Genomic DNA, 27,579 nt, shown 5'->3' on the forward strand with positions numbered 1-27,579 from the left:
TCAGGGCATTTGCTATCCTCCCACACCTCCAAATCATCTGGGTGGAGCCCCAAGAGGGAAGTTGTGAGAACTCAGTCATTTACAGTAAGTCCTGATGAGCATACACCCTGGGGTCAACAGAGGACAAGGGCGTGGTTTAGTCAGCAGGGGAGCTGCCTCCCGGATGTCTTCTCCAGGATGTCCATTTAGAACTCCAGCTTCAGTCTTTCATGCCTGGCAAGACTGGGAACACAATTCGTTCTGTTGCTTCTGAAAGATTCTTCAGGCTTCTGGAAAACAGGTGCAGAAGTTCCACTTTAAGGTTGAAAAAGGGGTCTCAAGCTGCTGGTCTCTCAACTATAAATGGACCAAGGTCCCAATGTTCCTCAGGACCTCCTGGCTGTCTCTGTTCCTGTACAGCTTGTGATGAGCTGTGGGGTTCTAAGTTGGGGATGATGGAAGAGAGAAGAGAAAAATCCAAAAGTTATGCCCTCTAGCTACACTTTAGGGAGTCTTGGTGGTGCAGTGGTTAAGCACTCAGCTGCTAACTGAAAGGTCAACAGCCTGAACCCACCAACCACTCTGAGGGAGAAAGATGTGGCAGCCAGCTTCCATAAAGATTATAGCCTTGGAAACCCTATGGAACGGTTCTACTCTGTCCTATAGGGTCATTATGAGTTGGAATCTACCCAAAAACAATGGGAATGGGAGCTACACTTTATATAGCTACCTATTTCAATGAAGCTAGAAAACAGTTTCCAGAAGTAGCTTCAGAATTGACAATCAAGCATTTGGACTTGAAAGATTGAGTTAAGCAAGGTAATTTTTACACCAGTGTCATCATCTTTATCATCAAAACAAATATTATTGATTACCCAATGTAATTTGTAGATATTGAGGAGTTTATGGTCTAATTTGGGCAACAAGAAATAGGCATAAAGAGATAATAAATAGGAAAAACAAAGGGGAGAAAAAGAGGACCAATGTATACTGCTTTCTGGAGCTTGGCAGACAGGGAAGGCTTCATGGAGATGAGCCAGATATTGGACTTGGACAAGAAAGGAAGGGCAATCAGGCATAGAAGCAGGAATGTGCACAGCATGTTGGGAAAAAACAAATAGGCTAATTTGGCTGGAATGAAAAATTTGGGTAGAGAAGTGATGTGTGATAAGGCTGGGAGTCATACGAGGATAGGCAGTATAGAACATCGGCTAACACTTTGTCGTGTGGGTAGTGGGGAACTCCATACTGAAAACTTTGGGTAGTGGCAGGGAGACCAGAGAGAAAGATATGGCTTTAGAGTGGAACTGAGGTGATTCAGGGCAGAGGTAGAATGTGGGGGAGGCAAGGAAGCAACAGATGCAAGAGATTTATGAGGGACAAATTGGAGAGAATTTAGTGACTGACTAGATGTGAGGAAGAAAGAAAAGGAAACCATCCAGGATGACTCCCTAGTTTCCAACTTGAGTGACTGAGAGAATGATCACATCCCTAGCAGAATTTTTTTCCACTTTTCTCAAGAAGATTCCTCCCATTCTTTTGTTTCTGGTTGTCTCTCAGAACTAAGAAAAATGGCCTTTGGGGTAGCTCTCTCATCCTACCCCATCCCTGGTCCTAACAGTGATGGTAGCAGGGTTCTGATCATCTTTTTGTGTAAAGAGAACCTGGGGTCCATGACTTGTACAGGACTGTCCAACGAGGCAGTACCAGAACCTACTAGATCTACAACAGAATCCTAAACAGCAGAGCCGGAGGGCACTATCGCAACTATTTAGTGGGCCCACTTCTCTTTACGGGGGGTGGGGGGAAGGGGAAAATTGAGACCTAGAAAAGGAGCGTGACTTTCTCAAGGTCATGTGGCTAGTGAGTAGCAAGGGGACTAGAACCTGACTTGCTGAGTCTCGATCCAGTGCTCTTTACATTTCCAATTGTTGCTTAATGTTACTTTAGTGTGTATGTGTGTGTGTGCACATGTGTGCTTGTTTGAGAATCATGGGCCGTTTTGCTGGAATATCTTCTCTATGGATTTCCTACAACACGTAGTTGATCAGCGCCCCTCACATAATAACACAAAATTATTTGCTTTGTTTAAAACCCTGTTTATTTGTGACTTATCGGATCATTGGACCATCTCCTCAACTCTGTTTCTGGGTTATCTGGAGTCAAACTCTGCTCCTGGGTTATCTTGGCTGAGCCCTGAGACCTATCACTTTTCCACCCTACCCCTACATTACCCAGCAAAGGCAGGGAGCAGATCTACTTTTTTGTTTGAAGCAAACTTATCAAACCTCATTGTTTGTAAACTAATTGGGGTGTGAGAGGATTGGGAGTAAGAAAAGGAAAAAAATAGGAAGCATATAATGCTAGGTGCTCAATCAGTGTTTGAGAAGGAGAGGAAAAGACAAAAGGAAAAAGGGAGAGAACAGTGATGGGAAATGGGAAAATGGCCTTTACAGAAGAAAAGGATTTTTATTTAATGAGAAGAAGGGAAGCATAGCACTCTGCCCACCCCACCAGGTGGTTCCTAGGAATTCCCTCTGCCCACCCACCGGGATGAGTCCCTGAGAGGCCCTGAACAAGATACAGAATGTCCAGCCTCAACATGCTATGGCCAATTAGAGAAAACTCATTGATGCTCAATTTGCCACTCAGACCAAAAATAAGACCAAACTAGTCGCCATCATGGCAGCCCCATGTGTGTCAAAGTAGACCAGTGACTCACAGGATTTTCAATGGCTGATTTTTTGGAAGTAGATCACCAGGCCTTTCTTCTAAGGCACTTTTGGATGGACTAGAACCTCTTAACCTTTCTACTCGTTAGCCATTTGTACCACCCAGGAACTCCATTCAGAATCTTTATGTTATTCCCATCTCAGAAGCCACCAAACATCCAATAAACCCTTTCACTAAAAAATACTTGGAAAAGACGATGAAGCCTCTTCTTGTCTGCTGAAGGAGACTCACAAACCATCCCAGACATGTATTTATTTCTTCCACCAATCCTTCCTCTCTCAAAGGGGACTGCCTGTCAATGTTCCCATTCCTTCCCAGGACCTGTCCTGCTCTGGACGCCATTTAGAGAAACTTCGTCATCTTCACGCCTCTCCAGAGGACAGGGATGGCTTAAGACAGAGCACCCAGGTTCCTCCCTTCTTTGAAGTAGAAAAAGTAGATGAGTCCCAAAGAGGGTAAACATTGGCATATAGAGCCATCCTCAGGATAAGATGTCTGTTTGTGTGGTGTTCTGGGCAACCAACAAGAGGAAATGAGTTTCAGCCAGGAAAAAAAAGAATAATAATAAACCTGCCTAGTTGTGTGTGACAGCCAAGGCAGAGGGAGGTGGGTAAAACAGACAGCCAAGGAAGGGACTGGCTAGGCTTCCAAGGAAGATGGCACCTGTAAAGGTGGGGATGACTGGGAGACCATGGCCCAGTGTGACAGCTGCGATCACCTCATACAAACAGAGTGGTTACTCTGTCAACGCCAGGAGTCCCTTTGATCTGCCTAAGGTTGTAAGTGCAGCATGCAGCATTCTACTTCTGGAAGGAAATGGAGGGGGGCCAACCATATCCCAAGCCAGCATCATTTACAGACTGTGAATTCCTGGAGTGTGTGTGTGTGTGTGTGTTTGTGTGTGTGTGTGTGTGCGCGCGCGCGCACGCACATGTGGCTATGAACAAGCAAGGAATCTTATCTTCGTTGAGTACTCCCTGCTGCTGCTTCTATTGATAAAGTATCTTGGAATCTCTGTGCTGACTTATGAGAAGCTGTTGTTCTTTTAAGCTTTCCACTGGTCTTTCTGTCTTCCAGTCTCCATTTCTCAAGCCAATTTGCCATTCCCTAATGGGGAGACATCTAACTGTGCTAAACAGATTTGGCTGAGATAAGTCCGTGAAAAGATGTCATCAGATGCCATCAAAGCTCTGAAAATAGAAATTAGCCATCAGACAGTGACATGTCCACTGTGGCTGCCTCCAGATATGCCTCATGCCAAGATCAAAGGAAGGGCCATGCCAGGCTGGAGCTGATACTGCCCCATCCCTGGCCATTACAAAAAGGTCAAACCCGGGACATATCACATTCTGTGGTAACATGATGAAAACTCAGGATGAAGACTTGCATTTTGCTGTTACCCTGATTCCAGTAGCTCTCTGGCTATTGCGCATAGAATGACAGTGTTATCCCAAAAGGTCTTCTAGAAAGGAAATTCCATCTTGAAATCATTTGGGACCAACTAGGCCAAGATCCATCTAAAGATAAAACATCATGTGCCCCTAAATCATGAAATCCTGAGGTAAAATCCTTGAGAAGCATGCTCCAAAGTTCAGGAGAAGGTCAAAGAAAAACAATGCTTGGCTATGGAGCTGAAATGTATTTCAAAGAAAATAAGAATAGCCTATGTCCCTCACTTGCATTTCCTGGACAGCTGCCTTCTTCTGAGGCACCTGGCTGAGTTGCCTGGTTCATTACAAGAGAAGCAGCTTTTAGTTCCATTCTGTCCGCTGGAGAAAAGGATATCACTTAGTCTAAGGTAAATCAAGGGGTTGGGTTTTTGGCTGATGAATTTCTGACAGTCCCCCAGAGCATTTCCAACTCGAACTATAATGTCTTGAAGAGGCTTATGTTTTGAACTGTCTGTAAAATACATTTTCACAAAATTTTGTTTTCTCCAAATCTCCCTGTTTCCTTCCTGTATAGGTCTAATGATTTTGAATTTTTCAAAATCTCTGAGGTAGGATTGGTATGTAACATTATACTTCAGCTTTAAATCAATAATTTTCAGGATATTGGTATTTTTCATGGGCCACCCTATGGAAGGCACAAAGTCATAGAATTATAATAATCATCTAAACCAACCATTGATTTAACAACTAGGAAAATGTGAGGCACCAGAAGAAGGTGAGGTGACTTCCCCAGAGCCAGGCAGTGGGTTAGTGAGAGGCAGGACTGGAACCCACCATTCTGCTGAAAAGTCCAGGCCTCTTCCCACCTCTCTGGTAGCCAAAAAAAAAAAAGTCAGTATTTTGAAATTTGAGGGGAAAAAATAAATATTTTCTGATCACTTTAAATTCAAAAGATGAGTCCATTGGATTCCATGATGGATTGGGTGAAAGGTAAAAAAGGGATCTGAGGGCAGTGAATACATGAATGGGTTCCTAATTTTAAGAGGTATTTAGATCCCATTAGGGGTGTATGAGGGACAAGTATGCTCTGGACTTGGAGTTTTGCCTTCCACGATGGGAGCAGGACTGTGCATTTAACCTGGAAAATAGGAAGACAGGGAGTTGCTCTGTATCAACCAATCGCTGCCATCCTGCAATTTCCTTGTACATCTGCCTGGAGTCACTGGGTGTTGCCTGCTGCACTGGAGTGTCTCCTCCAAGCCACTTCAACTCCTCAAGTCTTTCCTTCTGGGTCTTTCGCAGAAATAAATTCTTGCCAGAAGGTATAAAACAGCAGTTCCTGCAGGCAAACCAACTCCTCTGTCTGCCACAGGAGGTCACAGGAGGTACTTGGCAGGTAAGACACATTAACTTTAGTTTTCTGGGTTCTGTAAACTTCTTGATGAAATTTCCTAAAGGCTTCTCAGAAATCCTAGTGCTGGATTTGAACTTGCCTTCCATCAAGCATTTTCTGGCTCCAGATTTGGCTGCAGGTTCACCCCTGTTCAGTGTGAGAGAACATGATTGCACTCATTGTGAGGCAAAAAGGCTTTTTTGTGCTTGAAAACTGAGTCACAGAATCATAGACTCTTCGGGTTGGAAGGCACCATAGACATTTCCCATCCAAGTTTAGAAACTGAGGCCAGGGAAGAGATGCCATGTATCCAGGGCCATGCCAAAAGTGGGAGGAAGATAGTAACAAAGACGGGCTCTGTGTGGTGCTCTAGAGATATCATATGATCTCTCCAATGTGGTGGAATTTTGTGGTGTTAGAGGTTCCCTAAGCTGGGGGTCTCAGATCTCCATCCCATTTCCAGCTACCTGCATCAGTTCTAGACATCTAGTTAGCCTTGAATTTCTAGTCCCAGGAGTCTTAAATGCCCTTAGACACCTGGCCCTCAATCGAGTGTATGAGTTGCAGCAATACTTGATGGGCTTCATTTTGGGTGAATGGAATGATTGAATCGTATTGTGTTTTATGTGATCAGGAGTCCCAAACTCTGGGGCTAAGGTGGAAGATTGCTTCTGCTATAGATGACTTGATGAAAGCTAACTCCTGTCCTTTCTTCTCTTGATCCTGTAGCTGGTCAAAAGATCAAATAGAGTGTTCTGGGGAGTGATGGGTGTTTGTTCGCTCTCCTGTTGGCTCATCCCACTATCCTCAATAGAGAGCTCTCCATTCTTGGAAAAGAATCCTTCTGGCTCTTTCCCTTCCTGGGTCTTCCTCCGGCATCCCTTGGGCAAGTCTTCAGTGGAAGGCTTCCACTGGAGTACCCAGTACCCAGAGTGTGCTCTGCAGACCAGCAACTTTGGTTATCACCTGGGAGCTTGCTGGAAATGCAGACTCTCAGGCCCCTGCCATGGCCCACCGAGTCAGAATCTGCATTTAACAAGATCCCCCAGGATTAACAGGGACAATCGAATGTGAGAAGCCTACTAAGGGACCAGCACTACCCTCTCCTTCTGCCAACTTCCAGAGGCTGAGCTTTTCTGCTCCAGGAGTTTCATTCATTCAGCGTGTACCCAACACCTATTATGCGTTGGCACTGTGCTTGGGCTCTGAGAAAAGAAATAAATAAGATATAATCCTTGAGAAGCTCATGGTCTGATAGGGGAAAGAGACATGAAAACAGCAATATAAGATATGAACAAAATATTGTGGAAGGACATGGGAAGGAGTGACTTAAATTTGACTGGAGAAATTTGATGAACTTCACAGAGGAAGTGGCATTTGGTCTGGGTTTTGAAGAATGAATAGGAGTTTATTAGGCAGAGAGGGCATTCCAGGCATAAGGAAAAGCATGAGTAGGATTATGGAACAGCCTGGCATTTGAGGGGCAGAGGCTGTGGCTCTGTCCCTGGTTAGTGCTCCATGTCCCAGGGAAGGCTCCAGATTCTGCTGCAAACCAAAGAATTTGGGAAATGGCTTCTGCATTGACCATGATGATAAGATTGTGGGTAAATATCCAAGCATCACAGAAGCTTCTCATTGGTCTCTTACATTGTGAAGTCCCGTGCTCTGCCTTTTGCCCTGCTTGGCTTGAGCTGCAGACAGTGTCCCTCCAGGATCTTTTTAGAACATCCTTTGCTAGTGGCATGACCCTGTGTTTGCCTGGCTCTGCTTTCTGACCCACATCTTTCCTCTACACAGATCAGGAAAGTCAGCCCGCGGATTTGTACCACCCAGGGATTCCTCATCTCCTCTGGTCTGATCTAACCTCTTCTGGTCTGGAGAGCGTCTACAGAAGAGTGACCAGCAGTCTCTCAGGCAAAACTCCAAAATTCTGATTTCTCTCAGGGGATCTTTGGGTAGAGACGGAGGGAAGAGCCCTAGAGTCTTCTCAAAAGACATTTTGGGTCTACTCCATCAAGTCCAATGGACACTCAAAGTCCCAAAGCCCCTCATCAGAAAAAAAAGCTGCATGAATTTTAGTCCACATGATTTTGGCCTGGAGTTGAAGCTCCTGATGGAGGGTTAATCTAACAGCTGGAATTCCTCCAGCCAGCCTGGAACACTACAATGGGCTCAGGGGCACTCTGAGCTCTGTCACAAAGTTCACTCATGCTGTCCCATCAAATTGGCTCTTTGAGGGGAGGTGAAGGCCCCTGTCATGTTTCCCCAGGAAGGGAGCTGAGTGTCTGAGTGGAGCTAGACCACAGCAGGCTGACTTGCAGGGAGCAGTATGTCCTGAGTGGAAAGAGGGAGGGGACTCCAAAGATGTGTTACAAGTTTGGTGACAGCATTTCTCAAAACTGTGACAAGGCAGGGAACAAAATTTCAAGAGTTACAGGCTGTCAGAGCAGAATCTGACATCATGGATCACTTGGCCTGACATCATGGATCACTTGGCCTGAGCCCTCACTCAGCAGGCAAGTGGCCCGGAGAGGTGAAGTGATCCATGCAAGGTCGTGGAGTTAGTTAGAGAAGTACAGGATTATAACCCAGTGCTGCCTCCCTCCAAAGCCTGTGTTTTTCCCTTCCACCACCACCACCTACATCTCTTACAGTACACAGCAGAGGCCTGGGGTGTGGTAGAGGCTTCATCAGTTTGTACAATTTCCTCTTCTCTATCCCAGTGTTAGGGTGTTTGGTATTCCCTGGGCTTTCTCTGCCTTCTCATCCCCTTTCTGTGATTCAACACCGTATCCCCCTCCGCCCACCACCAGCTGGGGCTTTAGCGAGGCTCACAAATATGAACCTGGGTTTCATTTCAGTGATGAGCCTCCTTCTCCATCTCCCAGCCCTCCTGGCATCTCTGGCCTTGCTCCAGGCTACAGTGTCTGCCACATGTGGTAAGTATCTCCTGTTTTAGTTTCCTGTGGCTGCTGAAATAAATTACCATAAACTGGGTGGCTTACACAATGGAAATATATTCTCTCATGGTTCAGGAGCCCCAGAGTCCAAAATCAAGGTATCAGCACGGTTGCACTCTCTCTGAAGGCTCTAGAGGAGAATCTGTCCTTGCCTCTTCCTAGCTTCCGGTGGCACCCAACAATCTTTGGCATTCCTTGGCTTGAAGCTATACCACTCCAGTCCTTGCCTCTGACTTCACATGGCCTTCTTCTTTCGGTGTGTCTGTGTGTCCCCTCCTCTTCTTAAAAAGACACCAATCAGTGAATTTAGGACCCACCCTAATCCAGTATGCCCTCATCTTAACTAATCACACTGGCAAAGACCCTGTTTCCAAATACGATCACATTGTGAGGTTCTGGATGAACATGAATTTTTGGAGGACACTAATTCAACCCACTATACTCCCCCTGTTCAGAGCATGCATCCTGTTCCCCACACTCCAGGCCCCGATACCAGTGAAAACAAGAGTCCTACATCTACCCTCGTACCCCTTACCTACTTCAGGATCGTGGTCATCAGCTAAGCTCTCTGATGGGCTTGCCTAAGGATCCAGGAGGACATCCTACCAGGAGCCAGCAAAACCCCCTCCACCCAGTAACTGAGCCAACCTGAGTGGTCACACTCTTAGTTCCATCACTGGGCATTCTAGTGGAATCCTGAAGAGTAATTTTGACATCTTATCACTAGGGAATATTCTTCCTGTTCTGTGCTTTTTTCCCTTATAGCACTGGAACAGTTGTGAAAGTTTCCTAATCTTGATCTTCTGCTTTCTCAGATTTGAGGGGTGGGAGTGATGGCTGAGAAAGGGTGAGGCAGAGGTGCAGGGCATCTCAAAGGCATGGTGTCTGATATCCTGCTCCATTTTCCCACTCTAAGCACAGACCACCATAGCTGCTGCCATCTCTGATGCTGTGAGTCAGGTCAAGGTCCAAGTCGACAAGGCCTTCTTGGATTCCCGAACCAGGTACGTGAGACACACACATACACGTACCTCCCTTCACAGGCTTCCTGCTCACGATAGGCACTGCTAGGCGAGCCCTGACAAGCCAATGATCCAAAGCAATTGTAAAGCTTGCCCTTCCACACCTCCTCAAGTATGTGGCAGGTAAGAGCAAGAGCCTACAACCCCTAAAATCCTGTAGATTACCTTGAGAGACATCTACTCTAATCCTATAAGAACTTTCTTACATGTAGTTGAATGCTTCCTCAGATCATGCATTCCAAAGTCTCAGAAAGCCTGTCGGTAATTGATCTTCATTCATTCAGCTAATGAATGAAGTCGCTAGTCAATAGCAACTAAAAAAAACTGAAACTCATTGCCATCAAGTTCATTCCGACCCATAGCGACCCAATAAGACAGAGTAAAATTACCCCACAGGATTTCCAAGGCTGTAATCTTTACAGAAGCAGATGGCACGGTGCTTACCTTGCTTACCTAATCTGTAGTGAACAACTTCACTGTAGTGAACAACTTCATAATTTCAAAGATGTGGTGAAACCCATGTGAAATTGTTCACTACAGATTGTAAGCAAGCACAAGTAAGCCCTTGTTTACCTTGCTTACTGAGTCATCTGCCCCTGTCAGGGATTGTAAATTTAAAAAGATGCTGTGGGGTTGGGAGAGAGATAGATGCCAGCCATACCTAGAAACAGATCTTTGATGTGGTGAAAAATGTGAAATTGTTCACTACAGCTGATCTGGTAATCCACCCTTGGTTCTAACCTCCAACCTTTTGGTTAGCTATGGGGCAGTTCTACCCTGTCCTATAGGTTCGCTATGAGTTGTAGTCAACTAGACAGGAACAGATTTTGTTACCGGGTGGAAACCCCAGGTTTTGCTCAGCATGACTCATATCAGCCAATAAACGAGAGGCTGAGGTGGGCAAGTAGAAAGGTGCCTTTGTTTCATTGCACAAGGAAAGGAAGCAGTTGGGGCTGCTGCTGCCAAGACTGCTCCCAGAGGGCGAGGAGAAGAGTTATTTTTAAGGGGTTTACAAGTAGGGAGTTCATAAAAGTTACATCAGAGGACATTCTTAAATCATATCATACAGGTGCCGGGATTTTCACCAGGCAGGCCAAGCAAAGGAACTGAAATTTTAATGCAAAAATGGCAAGGCTGGCCGAGCAATGGGGCTGGAATACTGACGCAAAAATTGCAAGGCCGGCCAAGCAAGCTGCAGTGGAATTTTCTGCAGGCTGGGGACCTCTGTATTAGTTTTTTTGGTTATCAAACTCCAGCCAAGACTCCAGAACACACACCAAACCCTCCTCCTCAGTGGTCGGCCCTTGTAGGGTCCTTCTCACTAAAATGAAAGTGAAAGGGAGGCTCCATGGTGGGGGGAAAGGCCCAGCACTTCAGCAGCTATCTCCAGATGAAAATCCTCTCTCTCTCCTCCACTTCGATCCTTTCATAGCCTCAAGATGGGGGATAGAATAAAAGCCACAAAATTGGTGTTCATCTACCTCCTTTGCAAGTCCTGCTGGGTGGGGAAGGAGGACCAGCACCCTGCTCTGGAATGTGGGAATACTTGTGCCCATTGTTCAGTTCTTGGATTTAGGGGCTTTGTGGAGACAGAAAGAGTCACATTTAAACATCCTGTTACACAGATAATCTAGCCACTCACAATAAGGACAATGGAGGAAATAGGCAAAGCAAGGGGTGCTGTTCTAGGCAAGAGGTCAAGGAAGCCTACCAGAGGGGGATAAGGAGACAGAATTCAGAGAGGCAGGGGGTGGCATTCCAGGTACTGGAACTGCAAAGGCAAAGCCCTGAGGCAAGGAAGATCTGGGGTGCGCAGGAAACAATGGAGGCCTGGTAAAGAGGTGGGCCCCAGGGCTGGGTTTGTCCTAAACCACATCCCAGGGTAAGCCCCTGCAGAACTTTAACCAGGGCAGTGACATGGTCTGATTTTTTATCTAAAAAGATTGCCCCAGCATCTGTGTGACGAATGGATAGGAAAGAGACAGAAGAAGAGGCAGGGAGCCCAGGTAGGAGGCTACTGCAGTGGTCCAGGTAGGGGATGGTGGGTTGGACTAGGGTGGAGGCGGTGGGGATGGACAGTGAGTCCCTTAAAGGCCTGCCGGCTCCAGTGGAGCCTATTTCTGACTCAAAGCAGGAGGTAAGTCCCTGGTGAGTCAGTGTTCAGGTGGAAACCCCGAAGAGCCCAGGGTGTAGAAAGAAGGAGAGAATCTAGAATGCCCACAGGGGATCTTTCAGGTTGAGCCCCGAGGAAACCTAGCAATTCACCTTCCTATGTTCAGGGTCGGGGGAGGTGTTGCTCTAAAACATCTTGCACTAACCCCTTCAGGACCTGGCTGCTGCCGTTGCTGATGCTAACGTGGGTGTTCACTGTGTGTTTACTGTGTGCCAGATACTGCTGTAGCTGCTTCATATTTACTCCTCCCAACAATGCTATGAAGTGTGTCTTAGTTTCCTTGTGCTGCTGCAGCAGAAATACCACAAGTGGGTGGCAGAAATTTATTTTCTCACAGTTCAGGAGACTAGAAGTCCAAATTTAGGGCACTGGTATCTATCTAGAGTAGAACTGCCCCATAAGGTGTCCAAGGTGGATTTGAACTGCCGACATTTTGGTTAGCAGCCAAGTTCTTAACCACTGTGCCATCAGGGCTCCATCCATAGGTGTAGGGGTTGGGATTCCAAATTGGGGAGCACAATTCAATCCACAAAAAAGTGTTAGATCAAACCATACAAAAGAGCTAATTTGGGGGGTAAAAATGATCGAATGCCATGGTTCAACCTAAGATTACTATCACTACCTTCATTTCACAGATAAGGAAACTGGGGTAGAGAGGTTGAGTAACTTGCCCAAAGTGGCAGTTGGAACCCAGCCAGTTTGTTCCAAAGTTCATACTTTTGAGTCTCTGATATAAGTCATATGATGCTTTCCAGTTCATAGATGAGAGACAGATCACCCAGAGGTCATATAATTTAAGCCAATCCTGGTAGAACCAAGATTCAAAATTGAGTCTCTTCGGCTCTAGGCCAGCAGTGTCCAAGACAACTTTCTGCGACGGTGAAAATGTTCTGTATCTGTGCTGTCCAATACAGTAGCCATCAGCTACACGCAGCTATTAAGCACTTGAAATGTGGCAATGCAATTGAGAAACTGAATTTTTTATTTCATTTTATTTTAATGAATTTCAATTTAAATAGTCACATATAGCTAGTGGTTAGTATATTGGACAGTGAAGCAGTCTGGGCCACTAGGCCATGCTGTCTCTTGTGAAAACAGCAAAAAGCAAAATGTCTTGTTCTCTAGGGTTCTTTTTTATCAAGGTGGGGGTTAGGAGGTGGTGGGCCAGTGACTAGAGCCCAATAATCAGAGTCCACCTTGTGCCTGGCTTGCACACTCATGTAGCCCCTGAGGCTGAGACACCTCACTTTAAATATAGAGTTAATGACCTGACCTGTAGTGACGGGACAGGTGTTAAAGTCAGTGAATTGCACCCAAAAAGCAGGGCTGTCTTTGGTGATAATTCGAGCCACTTCCAAAGTTGCGGAGTCTTAGAACCATAGAACACCTCAGAGATCATCTCATAAAAAACCAAACCTGTTGCCATCGAGTCGATTCCAACTCATGGTGACCCCATGTGTTACAGAGAAGAACTGCTCCACAGGATTTTCTTGGCTGTAATCTTTACAGAAGCAGATCACCAGGACTTTTTTCTGTGGTACTGCCGGGTGGGTTCAAACTGCCAACCTTTAGGTTAGTAATCGAATGAAAACAGTTTGTGCTACCTACCGAAACTAAACCCAAGCCCATTGCTGTCAAGTTGATTCTGATTCATGGCAACCCTATGGGATAGAGTAGAACTGCCCCATAGGGTTTCCAAGGCTGTAAATCTTTTACAGAAGCAGGCTGCCACATCTTTCTCCCACGGAACAGCTGGTGAGTTCAAACCACCAACCTTTCAGTTAGTAGCCGAGCAATTAACCACTGTGCCACATCCCCTTATCTCACACATGAGGAAACTGAGGCCCACTGAGGGGGTAGAAAGTTCACATGGAGGGACTTTCCTGACAAAACCTTGCCCTCAGTCATCTCTGTGTTGTCACAAATTTAATAGAAGGGTTTTGGCTTCTCATTCTACTTGTGGGAAATTAAGGAATAGAAAGGCTAGATATCTTGTCTAAGGTAGGGTCAGCGACAGGCTGGATGCTATGGCCCCAAGCCAATGTTAACCACATCTAAACAAACTCCACACTGACTCTAGCCAAGAAGCAGGTAAGGATGATTTCATGGGCAGAAGGCTCATGAGCATCTTATTCCTCTAATTATCAGCCCACAAGACTTGAGGAGATGCCAGCTTGTGTCAGGGGTTCCCCAAATCTAATTCAGTAAGTCCTGGGAGCTGCGTGTTTTTAAAGCTGCCCCAGTTGACTCCGACACAGCCTGCTCAGCTGCAACTCTGTGATTCAGATTGGAAGCATCCACCTGCCTTCTCTCAGGACCACACATAACAAAGCTGCAAAACACACTGTAGCTTCCTCTTTCCAGGAGAGAATTTCAAGAAGCATTAAACAGAAACGAAGAAAATGTCAGGAGTGCACAATACGTTCTTGTCTCCTATACGTTGCCCACACCGCCCCCCATGGTGCCTCCTATACCCGCACTACCTCACACAAACTCCCTTCTATAGGATCATGGGGTCCCATCATGACTTCTCCATTGCTCTCCATTGCAGGCTGAAGACTTCCATGAGCTCTGAGTCTCCCACCATGCGACAGCTCTTAGAATATCTCAAGCATGCCAAAGGCCAGACTCGCATGGCCATCCGCAAAGGGCAGGTGTGGGAGGAGACCTTAAAGAGACTGACTCAGAGCTTGACCTTGACCAATGTCACAGGTACAGAAAACCCACTGGTCCTCTGATTCTGATGGCAAGAAGGGGTCCTCTCCCCAAAGGACAGAGATAGAGGAAAAAAAAAAAAAAAAGCTGTTGCTGTTGAGTCAGTTCTGACTCCTGGTGATGCCATGTAACAAAGTTGAACTGCTCCATAGAGTTTTCTTGGCTGTAATCTTTACGGAGATTTCCAGGCCTTTCTTCTGCAGCACCACTGGGGTGGGCTGTAACCTCCAAACTATAGGTTAGTAGACAACACAAACCATGTGCACCACCCAGGCACCTTGCAGGAGAGAATAGAGGCCATCAAAAGCTGCATTCCCTGTCTCTGCCTTCTCAGAATCGGAGACCAGCAGAGTGAGGAGCTTAGAGGACATCTAGTCCATTACTTTTTCTCCAGAGGCAGGAACTCAGACAAGGTTACCTTGCAAACTCCTAAGGAGAGGACACAAGTGCTCTTTGTATAATACCATCTGTAAAGCCTCTGAATGGAGGAAGTGCTAACGTCAATAAACGTGGGATCCCTGTCCCAAACCACAGTGTCACCAGTTCCACAGCGGGAGGGAGGGGAGAGGTCATCTAAGCCACCTGTGTAAGGGGGCTTTACTAGGGTTGTGTCACAGAAGATGAGCTTTCCAATCTGTTCTGCGTAACGTGGGCCTGAAACAATGTAAGGCCATCCTTGGTTTCAATTGCCTGCCCCCTCTGCAGAATGAAGAATGGAGAAATAACTTAACCCCTTTGGTGTCCCTTCTGTTTCAGGCCCCAGCCTGCACTTGGCTTTCCTCTTTCATGAAGTGGGATGTGGTCTCCCTGCCTCTGCAGTGATATGCAACAAGTACAGCCCTTATCGCACCATTACAGGAGACTGTAATAACAGGTGACTGGTCGGGAGTGGGGGTGTGGGGTAGACCCTCCCAGGACTGTCAGGCCTGCACCACCTGCCCAGCCCAGCTCACCTGCCCCACCTGCCCAGCCCAGCCCAGCCCAGCTGCCCAGACTAGCTAGGCACTTTGTCACCTGGGCATTCCAGGCAGAACTCCCACTGCCTAGCCCTCCTGGATTTGCGTCCCCTCGGAATCTGCTCTTTCGAAGCCTTCCCCCAACTTCCCCATCCTCTAAAGATTACACGTCTCCAGCCATCTCCCGTGAGACCACCGTACCCCACTGGAAGCAGCACCTTTTCCCAGTGGGTGGGGGTAATTCAGAAACCCCACATTTGAGAGGCACCTCCTACGCGTCCCCTTCCCCTAGGCCATAGGCTCCCAGATCCTTCCAGGGCCAATCGGGGCTCCACGGAGAAGCAAACCCCGGGAGGACCGCAGAGGCTGAGGGCAAGTCTTGCTGGGTTTCAGGAGGAACACCGAGCTGGGAGCTGCCAACAGGGCGCTGGCGCGCTGGCTGCCGGCCGAGTACGAGGACGGGCTCTCCCTCCCCTTTGGGTGGACGCCGGGAAAGACGCGGAACGGCTTTCCTCTCCCGCTGGTGAGGGCGGGGTGGGGGTGGGCCCTCGACTATGGTGGATGAAGGATGGGAGTCACAGGGAAGGGAATGCACTCCCTAAACATACACAGGAAGGGAGAAGAAATAGGTGGGAGGGCGATGGAGCCGCATCAGGGGAAAGGTGGAGATGGGGACCTGCCTTCTGGCGCTGATCCCCACAACACCACTAGAGGGCAGCAGAGCCCGGAGTCCAGCCACGTCGTGGTCGTGTCCCAGCTGCCGGCCGGCCAGGTACCCTGGGGTCTCCCAGGCAGATGGCCTCCTTGCCCCATCCTGCTCGTGCTTATCCTGTCCTAGCCCCCGGAGTGCATCAGCTGTTGTTTGCCTGGAGGTCCTATCTGTTGGCCTCATCTGAGTTGGCAGCCTCTACCCAGAGCTCCTCTCCTACTCCCGGGCACCTGGCACCTCCTTGGTGCTTGTTTCCAAAGCAGCCTGTCTTTGGTTTCCTTCTTCATAGTGGAAAGAGCACTGACCTTGGAAACCATACAGACTTGATTTTAACCTATCTCTGTCCCTTCATAGCTGCAGGGCATGGGAGAGCTGACTTCACATCTTTGGGATTCAGTTTCGTCTATATAATGGGAGAAATGCCGCCCACCTCAGACGCTTGTTATCGGATTAAATGTACCTGTTACATCATCCATACTGCATAAACTGTAGTTGAATCTGAATCCTCCAAACACTTTTTCCTCTAATCCTCCCCTTCTCTTTCCATCTATAGGCCAGAGAGGTATCCAACCAGATCGTTGGCTATCTGAACGGGGACGTTCTGGATCAAAAAAGATCCCTGGTCTTCATGCAGTGGGGCCAAATTGTGGACCACGACCTGGACTTTGCCCCTGAGACTGAGTTGGGGAGTAGCCAGCACTCCCAAACCCAGTGTGACGAACACTGTATCCAAGGGGACAACTGTTTCCCCATCATGGTAGGTCTCTTCGCTTAGGTGGTGATCCCAGACAAGCCCCTTGCCCACCCCAATGTAGCAGACATGCCCTGCCTGTCAGCCAGGATCTTTAATGCTGATTTGATAGCTTCCTAAGCCTAACTTATTCATCCATTCACTCATCCATTTATTCAGTAAACACATTAATCATCTACCGGTGGCAGGCCATGCACTAAGCGCTGAGAATTCAAAGGTGAATAAAGACATAGTTCCTGCCCAGCGACGAAGGGCCAATGTGAGAAATGAACAAGTAAACCACTGATGACAAAATCAGGAAGCTCTGGGGAGGGCTGTCTAAGCCTGCAGCTCAGCAGCATTGGCACCGCCTGGGAGCTTATTAGAAATGCAAAACCACAAGCCACACCCAGACATTTGGAAACTGAACCAACATTTTACTACCATCCCCAGGAGATTCAGCTCACACGCAATGAAGTCTGTGGAAAGATGCTCTAAATCATCCTGGGGTCAGGGAAGGCTATTCCCATAAGGAACTGCAACTTGATGGATGAGTCAGAGTGAGCCAGCAGGGAACTGTGGGAATTTTCAGCAGGAAGGGAGAGGAATTTGCAGTGGTGCACCTTTTCTAGGTATTCGTGGATTTTACAGTTAGAGAGTCATGTACTCATTCAAGCAACAAGTCAAGGCTCTGTGCTGTGGTAGAAAGAGCATGGGGTACAGAGTGAGGCCAATCTGGATCTGAACCCCACGTCTTTCCTTTCCAGTGTCTAAGTCCGTGGGCAAGTTGCTTAACCTGCCTAGGGCTCAGTTTTCTGACCTGTAAAAATGGATGAGTTGTCTACCTTGCAGGGTTTTGTGAGGACCTAAGTGAGATAAAGTTTGCATAATGCTTGACATGGTAAGTTCAAAATAAATACATGGTAGCTATTATTAGTAGTAATTATTAACAAACCCTTTTCTCATCTCATGCCCAGCTTACTTATCCAGGGATCTCAGGCTCCATCCCACCAAAAATTCAGAACCCAAGCTGTGAAAGACTAAATGACCCCCCGAATTCTCTTACCCAGCAAGATGTAATGAAATTCAGGGTTTTGTGGGCATAGGATGTATGGTGTCAGCAGGAGGTATCAGCAGGAGGTGTCTGGTAGTAGGGCCCTGGGAGGGTACCATCGGCATTTTGCCAGCTGCATTCAGATTCAGCTGGAGAGAGGTTCCCAGGGCCCAGCTGTGCCATCCCTCCCCAGTCACCCACCCCAATCTCTGCAGTTCCCACCCAACGACCCCAAGGTGAAGACTCAAGGGAAGTGCATGCCGTTCATCCGATCTGGGTTTGTCTGCCCTACTCCACCCTACGAGTCCCTGACCCGAGATCAGATCAATGCTCCCACCTCCTTCCTGGATGCCAGCTTTGTGTATGGGTCGGAGCCGAGTCTGGCCAGCCGCCTCCGCAACCTCAGCAGCCCCCTGGGCCTCATGGCCGTCAACCAGGAGGTCTCGGACCATGGGCTCCCCTACCTGCCCTTTGTCAGCAAGAAGCCAAACCCCTGCGAATTCATCAACACCACGGCCCGAGTGCCCTGCTTCCTGGCGGGTGAGTCTAGGTCGGGAACAGAGGGGCCCACCGACAAAGGGACTAGAGCAGAAGGAGACCAAAAACTTCACAAGGCTGCCAGACAACTTGCAGGGGGTCTTTACCACTGCTCCTTCTCATTATCTTTCTGCAAAATTGCACACCAAGCCACCACTCCCCCTGGCACTGGCCCAGGACTGGCAGAAGGGCCCAGATGAATACAGAATTCAAGAACATGTGTTCACTGCAAAAAAAAAAAAAAATTAGGGAGGTCCAGAAATGCATATTTATATTAAAAATATTAAAAAATAATAACCACACGTAATTTCACCACTCACAGATGATAACATTGTGATGTATATCTGTCTTAGTTGTCCAGTGCTGCTACAACAGAAATACCACAAGTGGGTGGCCTTAACAAACAGAAATTTATTTTCTTTTTTTCCACAGGAGGCTAGAAGTCCAAATTCTGGCCCCCAACTCTAGGGGAAGGCTTTCTCTCTCTGTCGACTCTGGGGAGAAGGTCCTCGTCTCTTTACAGCTTCTATGCCTCGGTTCCCTGGCGATCTTCATCTGGTTTGGCTTCTATCTTCCCCCATCTCTGCTTGTTTCTCTGTGCCTAATCTACTTGTTTTATATCTCAAAGGCGATTGGCTTAAAACACACCCTGCACTGATTATGGCCTACTAACATGACAAAGAAAACCCTATTCTCAAATGGGGTTACAACCATAAGTATGCGGTTAGGATTTACAACACGTATTTTGGGAGGACACAATTGAATCCATGACAGCATCTGTTTTCTATCATAGATATAATTCTACATTTTTTTACGTAATTGAAATCACACTATAAATAATGTTCTATAACCTGGTCCTTCACTTAATATACCCCATGTCATCAAATATTCTTCTACAACATGATTTTTAATGGCTGCCTGGTATTTCATGGCATGTATTACCACAGTGTATTTTATCAGCCCTATCTGGGGACACGTTGGCTATTTCTAAGAATCCCTGGTAGTACAATGGTTAAGTGCTTGGCTGCTAACCAAAAGCTAGGCAGTTAGAACCCATCAGAGGCTCCAAGGGAGAAAAGACCAGGCGATCCACTCCAGTAAAGATTACAGCCTAGGAAACCCTATGGGGCAGTTCTACTACTGTCCGTAGGGTTGTTATGAGTTAGAATCTACCCAGGGGCACACAACAGGCTATTTCTAATTCCCCCCCCCCCCCCCGAGGTAATGAGCATCCTCGTTGATTAATCTTTGTGCTCATTTTTAATGATTTTTTAATAGAATTTCCTAGAGGGGGAGTTTCTAGATTAAGAGGAATGTACTTTTAAGGCTTTCTATAAACTCGGTACAAAGCCCCCTCTCCATATGGTGGACCATCAGAGCCCCCTCAATTCTGTTCATTTCAGGGGCTCATGCCCACCTGGTTCCCTCTGCCCTTGGCTTCTAGAGGCCTTCCCTCATCCAAAAACCCACTCCTCCCAGATGAACCCTCTGGCCACCGAGACATAGCAGAAGGCTGGCCCGTAGGCCAAGATCTCTCAGATCTCTTGATTCTGCATCCAGATGTGCCTCACAACAATCCAGACACAAAACTGAGCCCCTGCCCATTTTTCACAAAGATATCCACTAAGCCCAAGCATTTGTGAGGTTAATAGACTTACGTGACAGAGGAACACACGGTCTTCCACCATTTCCGTGGTCTCCCTCCACTGTCCCTGCTTCTCTTGCCCTCCCTCCCAGATAGTCTCCCCACTCCAGATTCTTTTCTCTTCATTCCACAGAAAAGTTCAGCCCTGCCCAGGAGCCTACCCTCAAACCTCCATCCCCAAAGCCTTCAAAGTTGGTCAACAAAATACAGAGCCTTTTACCTATTTGTGAAAAGATTCTTGGTGGCGCAATGGTTAAGTGTTAGGCTGCTAACCGAAAGGTTGGCAGTTGGAACCCACCAGCCTAGGAAACCCTATTGGGGCAGTTCTACTCTGTCCTATGGGTCCCTAAGAGTTGGAATCAACTCAACAGCAATGAATTGGGGTTTTCTTAAAGGCAGTCGGGATTATAGTTAGTAAAATTTTTAATATGTCACCTTTACTACAATACTATGAGATAGGCCTTGTTATCCCCATTCTTACAGATAAGGTCACTAAGGCTCGGAAATGTTAAATAACTTGCCCAAGGTCACACAGCTAAAAAGCGGTAGAGCTGGGATTCAAATCTCTGATTTCCCCACCCCATCCCACTTCTCCACAGGACTTCCCTTAAATTAACTGGAAGGACATGCTTAGGAGAGGGCTCCTTGGGGGCACCATCATTCCTTTAACAGGTTACTGGCTTCTGGGCTGCTCAGGGAGCATCCACCTTCCTGCCTTCTGGCCTTCTAGGAGATTCCCGAGCCTCAGAGCAGATCCTGCTGGCCGCTTCCCACACCCTCTTCCTCCGAGAGCACAACCGGCTGGCCAGAGAACTAAAGGAACTCAATCCTCATTGGGATGGAGAGATGCTCTACCAGGAAACCCGGAAAATCCTGGGAGCCTTCACACAGGTAAAGAGAGACGGGAGCACTGCCTCACACACCATCTGGCGCTGGCTCCCAGCTCAGCCCTCTGCTCGCTGCCGCACGTCCAGCTACCTTCTTTATTTTCCACTCCTCCGTTCCCCTCCTCCTCTCCTCTATTGCTTTTCTCCCATTGTCTCATTCTTTCAAACCCTCCATCCTTTCCTTTCTTCAGCTTTTCAGTCCCAAAATGAATCAATCTCTGGATTCAGAGCATCAGAAAGGCATTAATGGGTTGGTCACTTCAATGTGACCAACCCATTAAAGCCCCACACTGTTTCCAGGGACTGGCTGGTGGATTCAAACTGCTGACCTTTTGGTTAGCAGTGGAGCTTTTTACCACTGTGCCACCAGGGTTCCATGTGTGTATAGCTCTGTGCAATTTTATCACACGTAGTTTCATGTATGACTCGACAGCAATGGATAGTTTCATGTAACCACCACCACAATAAAGGTACTTAACTGCACCATCATCACAGGACTCCCTCATGCTCCTCCTTTAAGAGTCATGTCTACCACCACTCCTCATCCCTCATGCCTGGCAACCACTAATCTGTTCTCCATCTCTAAAACCAAAACCCAAACCCAAACCCATTGCCGTCAAGTCAGTTCCAACTCATGGCACCTCCTTGTGTTACAGAATAGAACGGCTCCCTCTCTACAGTTAAATTATTTTACCAATGTTGTATAAATGGAACCATGCATTATGTATCCTTTTGAGATTGTTTTGTTTTTTTTAATTCAGCATAATTTCCTTGAGGTTCATCCATGACATTGCATATATCAACAGTTCATTCCTTTTTGTTGTTGGTATGGATGTACCACAGTTTGTCTAAACAGGTAGTTTCTGGGTTTTGGTTATTACGAATAAAGCTATTGTAACATTTATATACATGTTTCTGTATGAAAATAAGCTTTCATTTCTCTATGATATATGCCCAAGAGTGCAACTGCTGGGCCCTATGGTAAGCCCATTTTTAGTTTTAAAGGAACTGCCAAACTACTTTTCAGACTGGCTGTACCCTGGTGGCGTAGTGGTTAAGAGCTTGGCTGCTAACTAAAAGGTTAGCGGTTCACCTCCACCAGCTGATCCTTGGAAACCCTATAAAGCAGTTCTACTCTGTCCTATAGGGTCACTATGAGTCAGAATCAACAGCAATGGATTTGGTTTGGGTTGGTACCATTTTACATCCCCCTCCCCCTAGCAATGTATGAATGATTCAGTTTCTTGTTGCAAAAAATGGCACGATGGGGTGTCTGACCTCCTCTAATTTCATAAAGAAGAGTGAGAATCAAGATTAACAGTACAAGGCTGATTCCTATGAGGTGGTCAAACATGTCTCTACCCTCCAGCCTTCTTACCAATTCTGACACCAGCCGTCCCTCTCACCACACTCTCTACTTCTCTGCTGGGTTCAATAATTTGTTGCAATGGCCACGCAGAACTCACCGGCAATACTCATCATTAAGAAGTTTATTAGGGAAGTAAGCAAAAACAAAATAACTCCTTGTCTTCAAGTTGATTCTGACACATAGCAACCATATAAACCAAACCCAAACCCACTGCCGTCAAGTCGATTCCGACTCATAGCGACCCTATAGGACAGAGTAGAACTGTCCAGTAGAGTTTCCAAGGAGCGCCTGGCAGATTTGAACTGCCGACCCTTTGGTTAGCAGCTGTAGCACTTAACCACTACGCCACCAGGGTTTCCAGCAACCATATAGGACTCAGTAAAACTGTGCCATAGGGTTTCCAAGAAGCAGCTGGTGGACTCAAACTGCCGACCTTTTAGTTAGCAGCCAAGCTCTTAACCACCATGCCACCAGGGCTGCTATTAGGGAAGTAGCAGGTTATAATTCAGGTTCAGGAACAACTCAGGATCAGTTCTTTGATCAGGACAGCCTTTTATCTGTCGTGCCCACAGGCATGCCTCTCTCTGGCCCCTAGGCCTCTGCCTTGCTTGAGTGAGTGTTACAAAGCTCTTTTAACTCTGCCTGTTAGTGCCTGGAGGCACCCCACTCCACCAGTAAGCCTCAGCCCAAAGTTGCTCAGCTCTCTCACTTAGTGAGTCAGTGAGCCTAGCTGTGGTGCCAAGTGCTCGGAGGCACCCCACTCCACCAGGAAGCCTCCTGCCCAAAGGCACTCAACTTTCTCACTCTGAGGGCCGAGAAGCCCGTCGGTACTGCCTCCTGCAGGTCTCCGAGTTCTACTGTCTCTGCTTCTCGACATCTCCAGTGTTACAGCTCTCTCTCTCTGTCTCCTGGGTGTATGAGGTATGCAGCACAGATATCCTGGATCTTAAGGATGTGCTCCACTCCTGGCTCTTCTTTCTTGGTGGTAGTGAGTTCCCCCCTCTGGTCTGGGATTTGCTCTCTTTTACGCCTAGCAGGATGGCAAAACCAACCAATTCCCTCGTCAGGGTTCCATATGCCTAATTTGCATAATCCCACTTCTGCAAGCGTGCTATGCACCTTATTTACATTATTAGCAAACTATCCAATCCCCTTGTGGGCCACAAGCCCCTCATTTGCATAGTCCCACCCAGTCATTTGGTGGGAGTTACAAAGGCTATGGCTAGAAGGGTCATGTTAAGTAATTCACCGCACTGCACTCAGCATCCTCATCAACATTTGATGTTACCACTGTTTTTTATTTTAGCTATTCTGATAGGTGTGTAGTGATACCTCATTGTGATTTTAATCCGAATTCCTCTAATAGCTAATAATGATTTATATCTTTTCACGTGCTTATTTTCCGTCTGCATATCTTCGCATACCTGATATATCTGTGTATCATTGATGTATCTGCAGATCAATGAAATATCTGTTCAGATCTTTCGCCGATTTTCCAACTGGCCAAAAGATTTTTTTTTTTAAACATTGAGTTCTAAGGGTTCTTTATGTATTATAGACTCAAGTCCTTTGTCTGAAACGTGATTTGAAAATATTTTCTCCCACTCTGTATTTTGTCTTTTCATCCTCTTAACAGGGCATTGGGCAGAATAAGAGTTTTTAATTTTGATGAGGTTCAATTTATTAGTATTTCCTTTTATAGATTGTGCTTTTGGTGTCAAGACTCAGAATTCTTTGCTTAGCCCTAGATCCCAAATATTTTCTTTTATGTTTTCTTCTAGAAGTTTTATAATTTTATGTTTTATATTTAGTGTTAATCTTTGTATAAAGTGTGAGGTTTAGGTCTAGGTTCTTTCTTTTTTTTTTTTTTTGCCTATGGATGTCCAATTGCTCCAGTACCACTTATTGAAAAGACTGTCCCTCCTCCATTGAATTGCTTTTGCTTCTTTGTCAAAAATTAATTGAGCATATTTGTGTAGTTCTACTTTGGGGTTGTCTTTTCTGTTCCATTAATCTATATATTTATTCTTCCAACAGTACCACACTGATTACTGTAGCTATAAAAAAAAAAAAAAATAGTAAGCCTTAATTCTAATAACATGACATTGTTAAGTTAAAGTGACACACAAGGACTGCCACTTTAGCATTAAGGTCATAAACTTAGAGCAAAGATGGCCAAGACAGTGCATCTCAGTTGACAAATCCGAATAGCACCTATGTTGAGATGAATCATGAGAGATCAAGAGAAAGAATGTCATGATCAATTATCAATGTCTGCCACGGTCATATGAAGGCAAACTGGGCACATATGCTATCTGTTTGCCATCCTTGATTTTTGACTGCTCATCCCTCTTGGCAACAGCTCCTCGTCAGCCTCCCTCTGCAGAGATTTAAGCCTTCTCATGCCCTTTCCCCGTGGCTTGTTTCTCCCTCCAGATTATCACCTTTAGGGACTACCTGCCCATTGTGCTGGGTGATGAAATGCAGAAGAAGATCCCTCCATACCAAGGCTACAATGAATCTGTGGATCCCCGAATTTCCAATGTCTTCACCCTTGCCTTCCGCTTTGGCCACTTAGAGATTCCCTCTACTATGTCCCGCCTGGATAAGAACTATCAGCCATGGGGCCCAGAGTCAGAGCTCCCCCTGCATACCCTCTTCTTCAACACCTGGAGAATAGTCAAAGACGGTAAGCCTGGTTAGGGAAGTGCTGTCACCCAGCTTTCTCATCCTCCGCCTGCTTGTCTGGAAACCTGGCTTGGAACTCAGACTTCCAGCATTTCCTGTGCGACCCTGGGTGAGTGAATTCACTTCCCTGAGCCTCAGCCTCCTCATCTGTAAAATGGGGACAACAATAGTACCTGTCTCACTAGGATATCCAAAATAATTAAATGACATGTATGTGTACAGCACCCTACAAGGGTTCCTGACACACAGAAAGTGGTTTGTAAATATCAGTTATTTCTTTCCTCCTTCTGGCTTCTAAAGTGCCTAGGATGTTCCTACCTCCTTTCCCTGCCCTAAGCTTCTGTAACCCTTGTAGAAAGAATTCATGGGTCGGCAAATAATATTGCTCTTTTCTGCTCTCCTTTACGGCCTTCCACCACCACTAGGTGTCAGAGGTTGGACCCAGCTCTCCTTTATCCCTGGGCTGGGCTGTGTTGAGACCTGCTTTACTTAAGGACTGACAAGTCAGGGTCATTTCCTAAAGATTTATGCTACCTCTCCCCCATGCGGCAGTGTTCTGCTGGGAAACATACGGAAGGAGAAGGAGCTGACTCCATGAACTGCAGCTTGGAGAAAATCCTGAAGCTTATATTCATGACATCAACCCATGAACGCCACTTGTGGGGAGCTGGGCTGCCCTCTCCCACTAGTATCCTCTGCAGGCTGCAATGTACTCTTCTCTCCAGGCTTCCAGCCTGACATGTTCCTCTGGTCCTACTTTCACCTGAGAGACAATGTCTGGTGGAGGGAAGGGCCAAATATGGAAGATGTCCCCACCCTCAGGATGGCCTCTGGGTCCCCCTTGCAGGTGGAATTGACCCTCTGGTACGGGGCATGCTGGCCAGGAAGTCCAAGTTGATGCATCAGAATAAAATGATGACAGGAGAGCTACGCAACAAGCTCTTCCAGCCACCTCACAACATTTACGGCCATGACCTGGCTGCCATCAATATACAACGGAGCCGGGACCATGGGCTGCCTGGTGAGTGCCCAGGACTGACCTGGTCCTGGGGAGCTTTTAGCTACTTTGGGGTGTCCTGGGGACTCTCTGACTCTCTGCTCTAATCCTGAGGATCTGATCAGTTCTAAAACAGAGGGCAGAGAAACCAGTTTTTAAAACTCACTTTGCTCATCTGTGAAATGGAATCTTCCATTCTCCCTAATGCAGAGACAAGGGAACATACCTGGTACTACCTTGGAATGCCTTGAATGAAAAAGCAATCAACAACTAGCTTGTAAAACCAGTTTAAAAGCCCCTCCCCCCAAAAAAAGTCTAAGAAAAGAAAAAATGGAAAGAAACAAATGACTGTTGGGCTTTTCTTTGTGCCCACGAAAGGCAATTTAATGTAGTAATTGAGCCCTACTGCCTGAGTTCAAAGCCCAGTGGTGCCATTTACTAGTTGTATAACCCTGGGAAGTTACTTAACATCTGTTTTTTCGTTTACAGCATTTGTACTGTGCTTAGAATTGTGGCTGGACCCACAGTAAGCTCCTGTATAATCTAGCCCCCTAGAGACTGAAATGTCAAAGGGATAAACAGTGGATCACTGTCTACCTTATCCCAAAAGGCTGGGAGCCCAGACTTTCTGGGGCTGATGAAGCTGGAGTGGTTATGTCTCCAAAAGGTGGTGTGCGCAAGAAGCCCCTGGGGTAACACAGTCTCGGCCTCCCCACCTTAGGGTACAATTCCTGGAGAGGCTTCTGTGGCCTCTCCCAGCCCAAGACAATGGAGGAGCTGAACACTGTGCTGGAGAATGAGATGCTGGCTAAGAAGTTACTGGATCTCTATGGGACCCCTGACAACATCGATGTCTGGATGGGGGCCATTGCTGAGCCCATGGTAGAGGGAGGCCGTGTAGGGTCTCTCCTGGCCTGTCTCATGGGGAAGCAGTTCCAGAAGGTTCGTGACGGAGACAGGTATGTGCAGCCTGGGCCAGGGAGGGCCAAGCAGAGCCTTTCTCTACACTCGGCATCCCAATTTTCATCCTACGTAAGAGCCAGCTCCAGACCTCAGCATGGGCAGGGCTTTCTCCTATCCCCTATGACCTCCTTCCTCACTGCTCTCATTATCCCCTTGCTGATGCCCACCCCTCTGTCCTCCTAAGATTGGGATGAAGGAAACCTCTAGCTGGTGGATAATCACAAGGGTGAAACCCAGGCCACCTTCCACAGAATCTACAGCAGGGCACCCAGAGGTCCTCAGAGGGACTCTTCCTCCCCTCTGGCAAGTTGGGGAGAAACTGCCGCTGGGCCATTTGGATAGACTGCTCTGTCTCTGCAGGTTTTGGTGGGAGAACCCTGGGGTCTTCACCAAGAAGCAGCAGGAAGCTCTGCAGAAAGTGTCCGTCTCACGCCTCATCTGTGACAACACGCACATCACCAAGGTCCCTCTGGACCCATTCCAGGCCAACAGCTACCCCCAGGACTTTGTGGATTGCTCAGCCATTGATAAGCTGGACCTCTCACCCTGGGCCTCGGTGGAGAATTAGGGGCCTGGGTGCCGCAACCTCCCACATGGCATAGTAAAGGCCCTCTGGTCCAAGATGCCATTTTTAGCAAGTTCAATGACCTGGTCCCTTAGAGCTCCACATTCTAAGGA

At 47.0% G+C, this 27,579-nt stretch overlaps 1 protein-coding gene across 1 annotated transcript; it reads left to right on the plus strand.

The window, feature by feature from the left end:
• The first annotated feature begins 8,160 nt into the window (after positions 1–8,160).
• On the plus strand, positions 8,161–27,561 carry LPO (lactoperoxidase). Its single transcript, XM_064271292.1, has 12 exons — positions 8,161–8,435; positions 9,373–9,460; positions 14,203–14,363; positions 15,123–15,240; positions 15,716–15,845; positions 16,585–16,788; positions 18,031–18,355; positions 20,728–20,888; positions 24,690–24,942; positions 25,789–25,962; positions 26,660–26,897; positions 27,262–27,561. The coding sequence occupies exons 1-12, from the start codon at positions 8,336–8,338 to the stop codon at positions 27,467–27,469; spliced, it is 2,160 nt and encodes a 719-aa protein (XP_064127362.1). The 5' UTR covers positions 8,161–8,335; the 3' UTR covers positions 27,470–27,561.
• Positions 27,562–27,579: the final 18 nt, after the last annotated feature.

The sequence above is a fragment of the Loxodonta africana genome, chromosome 18 (assembly GCF_030014295.1).
Source record: "Loxodonta africana isolate mLoxAfr1 chromosome 18, mLoxAfr1.hap2, whole genome shotgun sequence".
NCBI lineage: Eukaryota > Metazoa > Chordata > Mammalia > Proboscidea > Elephantidae > Loxodonta > Loxodonta africana.

Bases quoted from the DNA above. Each gene is read 5' to 3' on its own strand.
- LPO (XM_064271292.1), top strand. From the start codon at position 8,336: ATGAACCTGGGTTTCATTTCAGTGATGAGCCTCCTTCTCCATCTCCCA. The intron at 9,461-14,202 runs GTACGTGAGACA...TCTCCATTGCAG, and splicing joins TTCTTGGATTCCCGAACCAG to GCTGAAGACTTCCATGAGCT. The intron at 16,789-18,030 runs GTAGGTCTCTTC...CAATCTCTGCAG, and splicing joins ACAACTGTTTCCCCATCATG to TTCCCACCCAACGACCCCAA.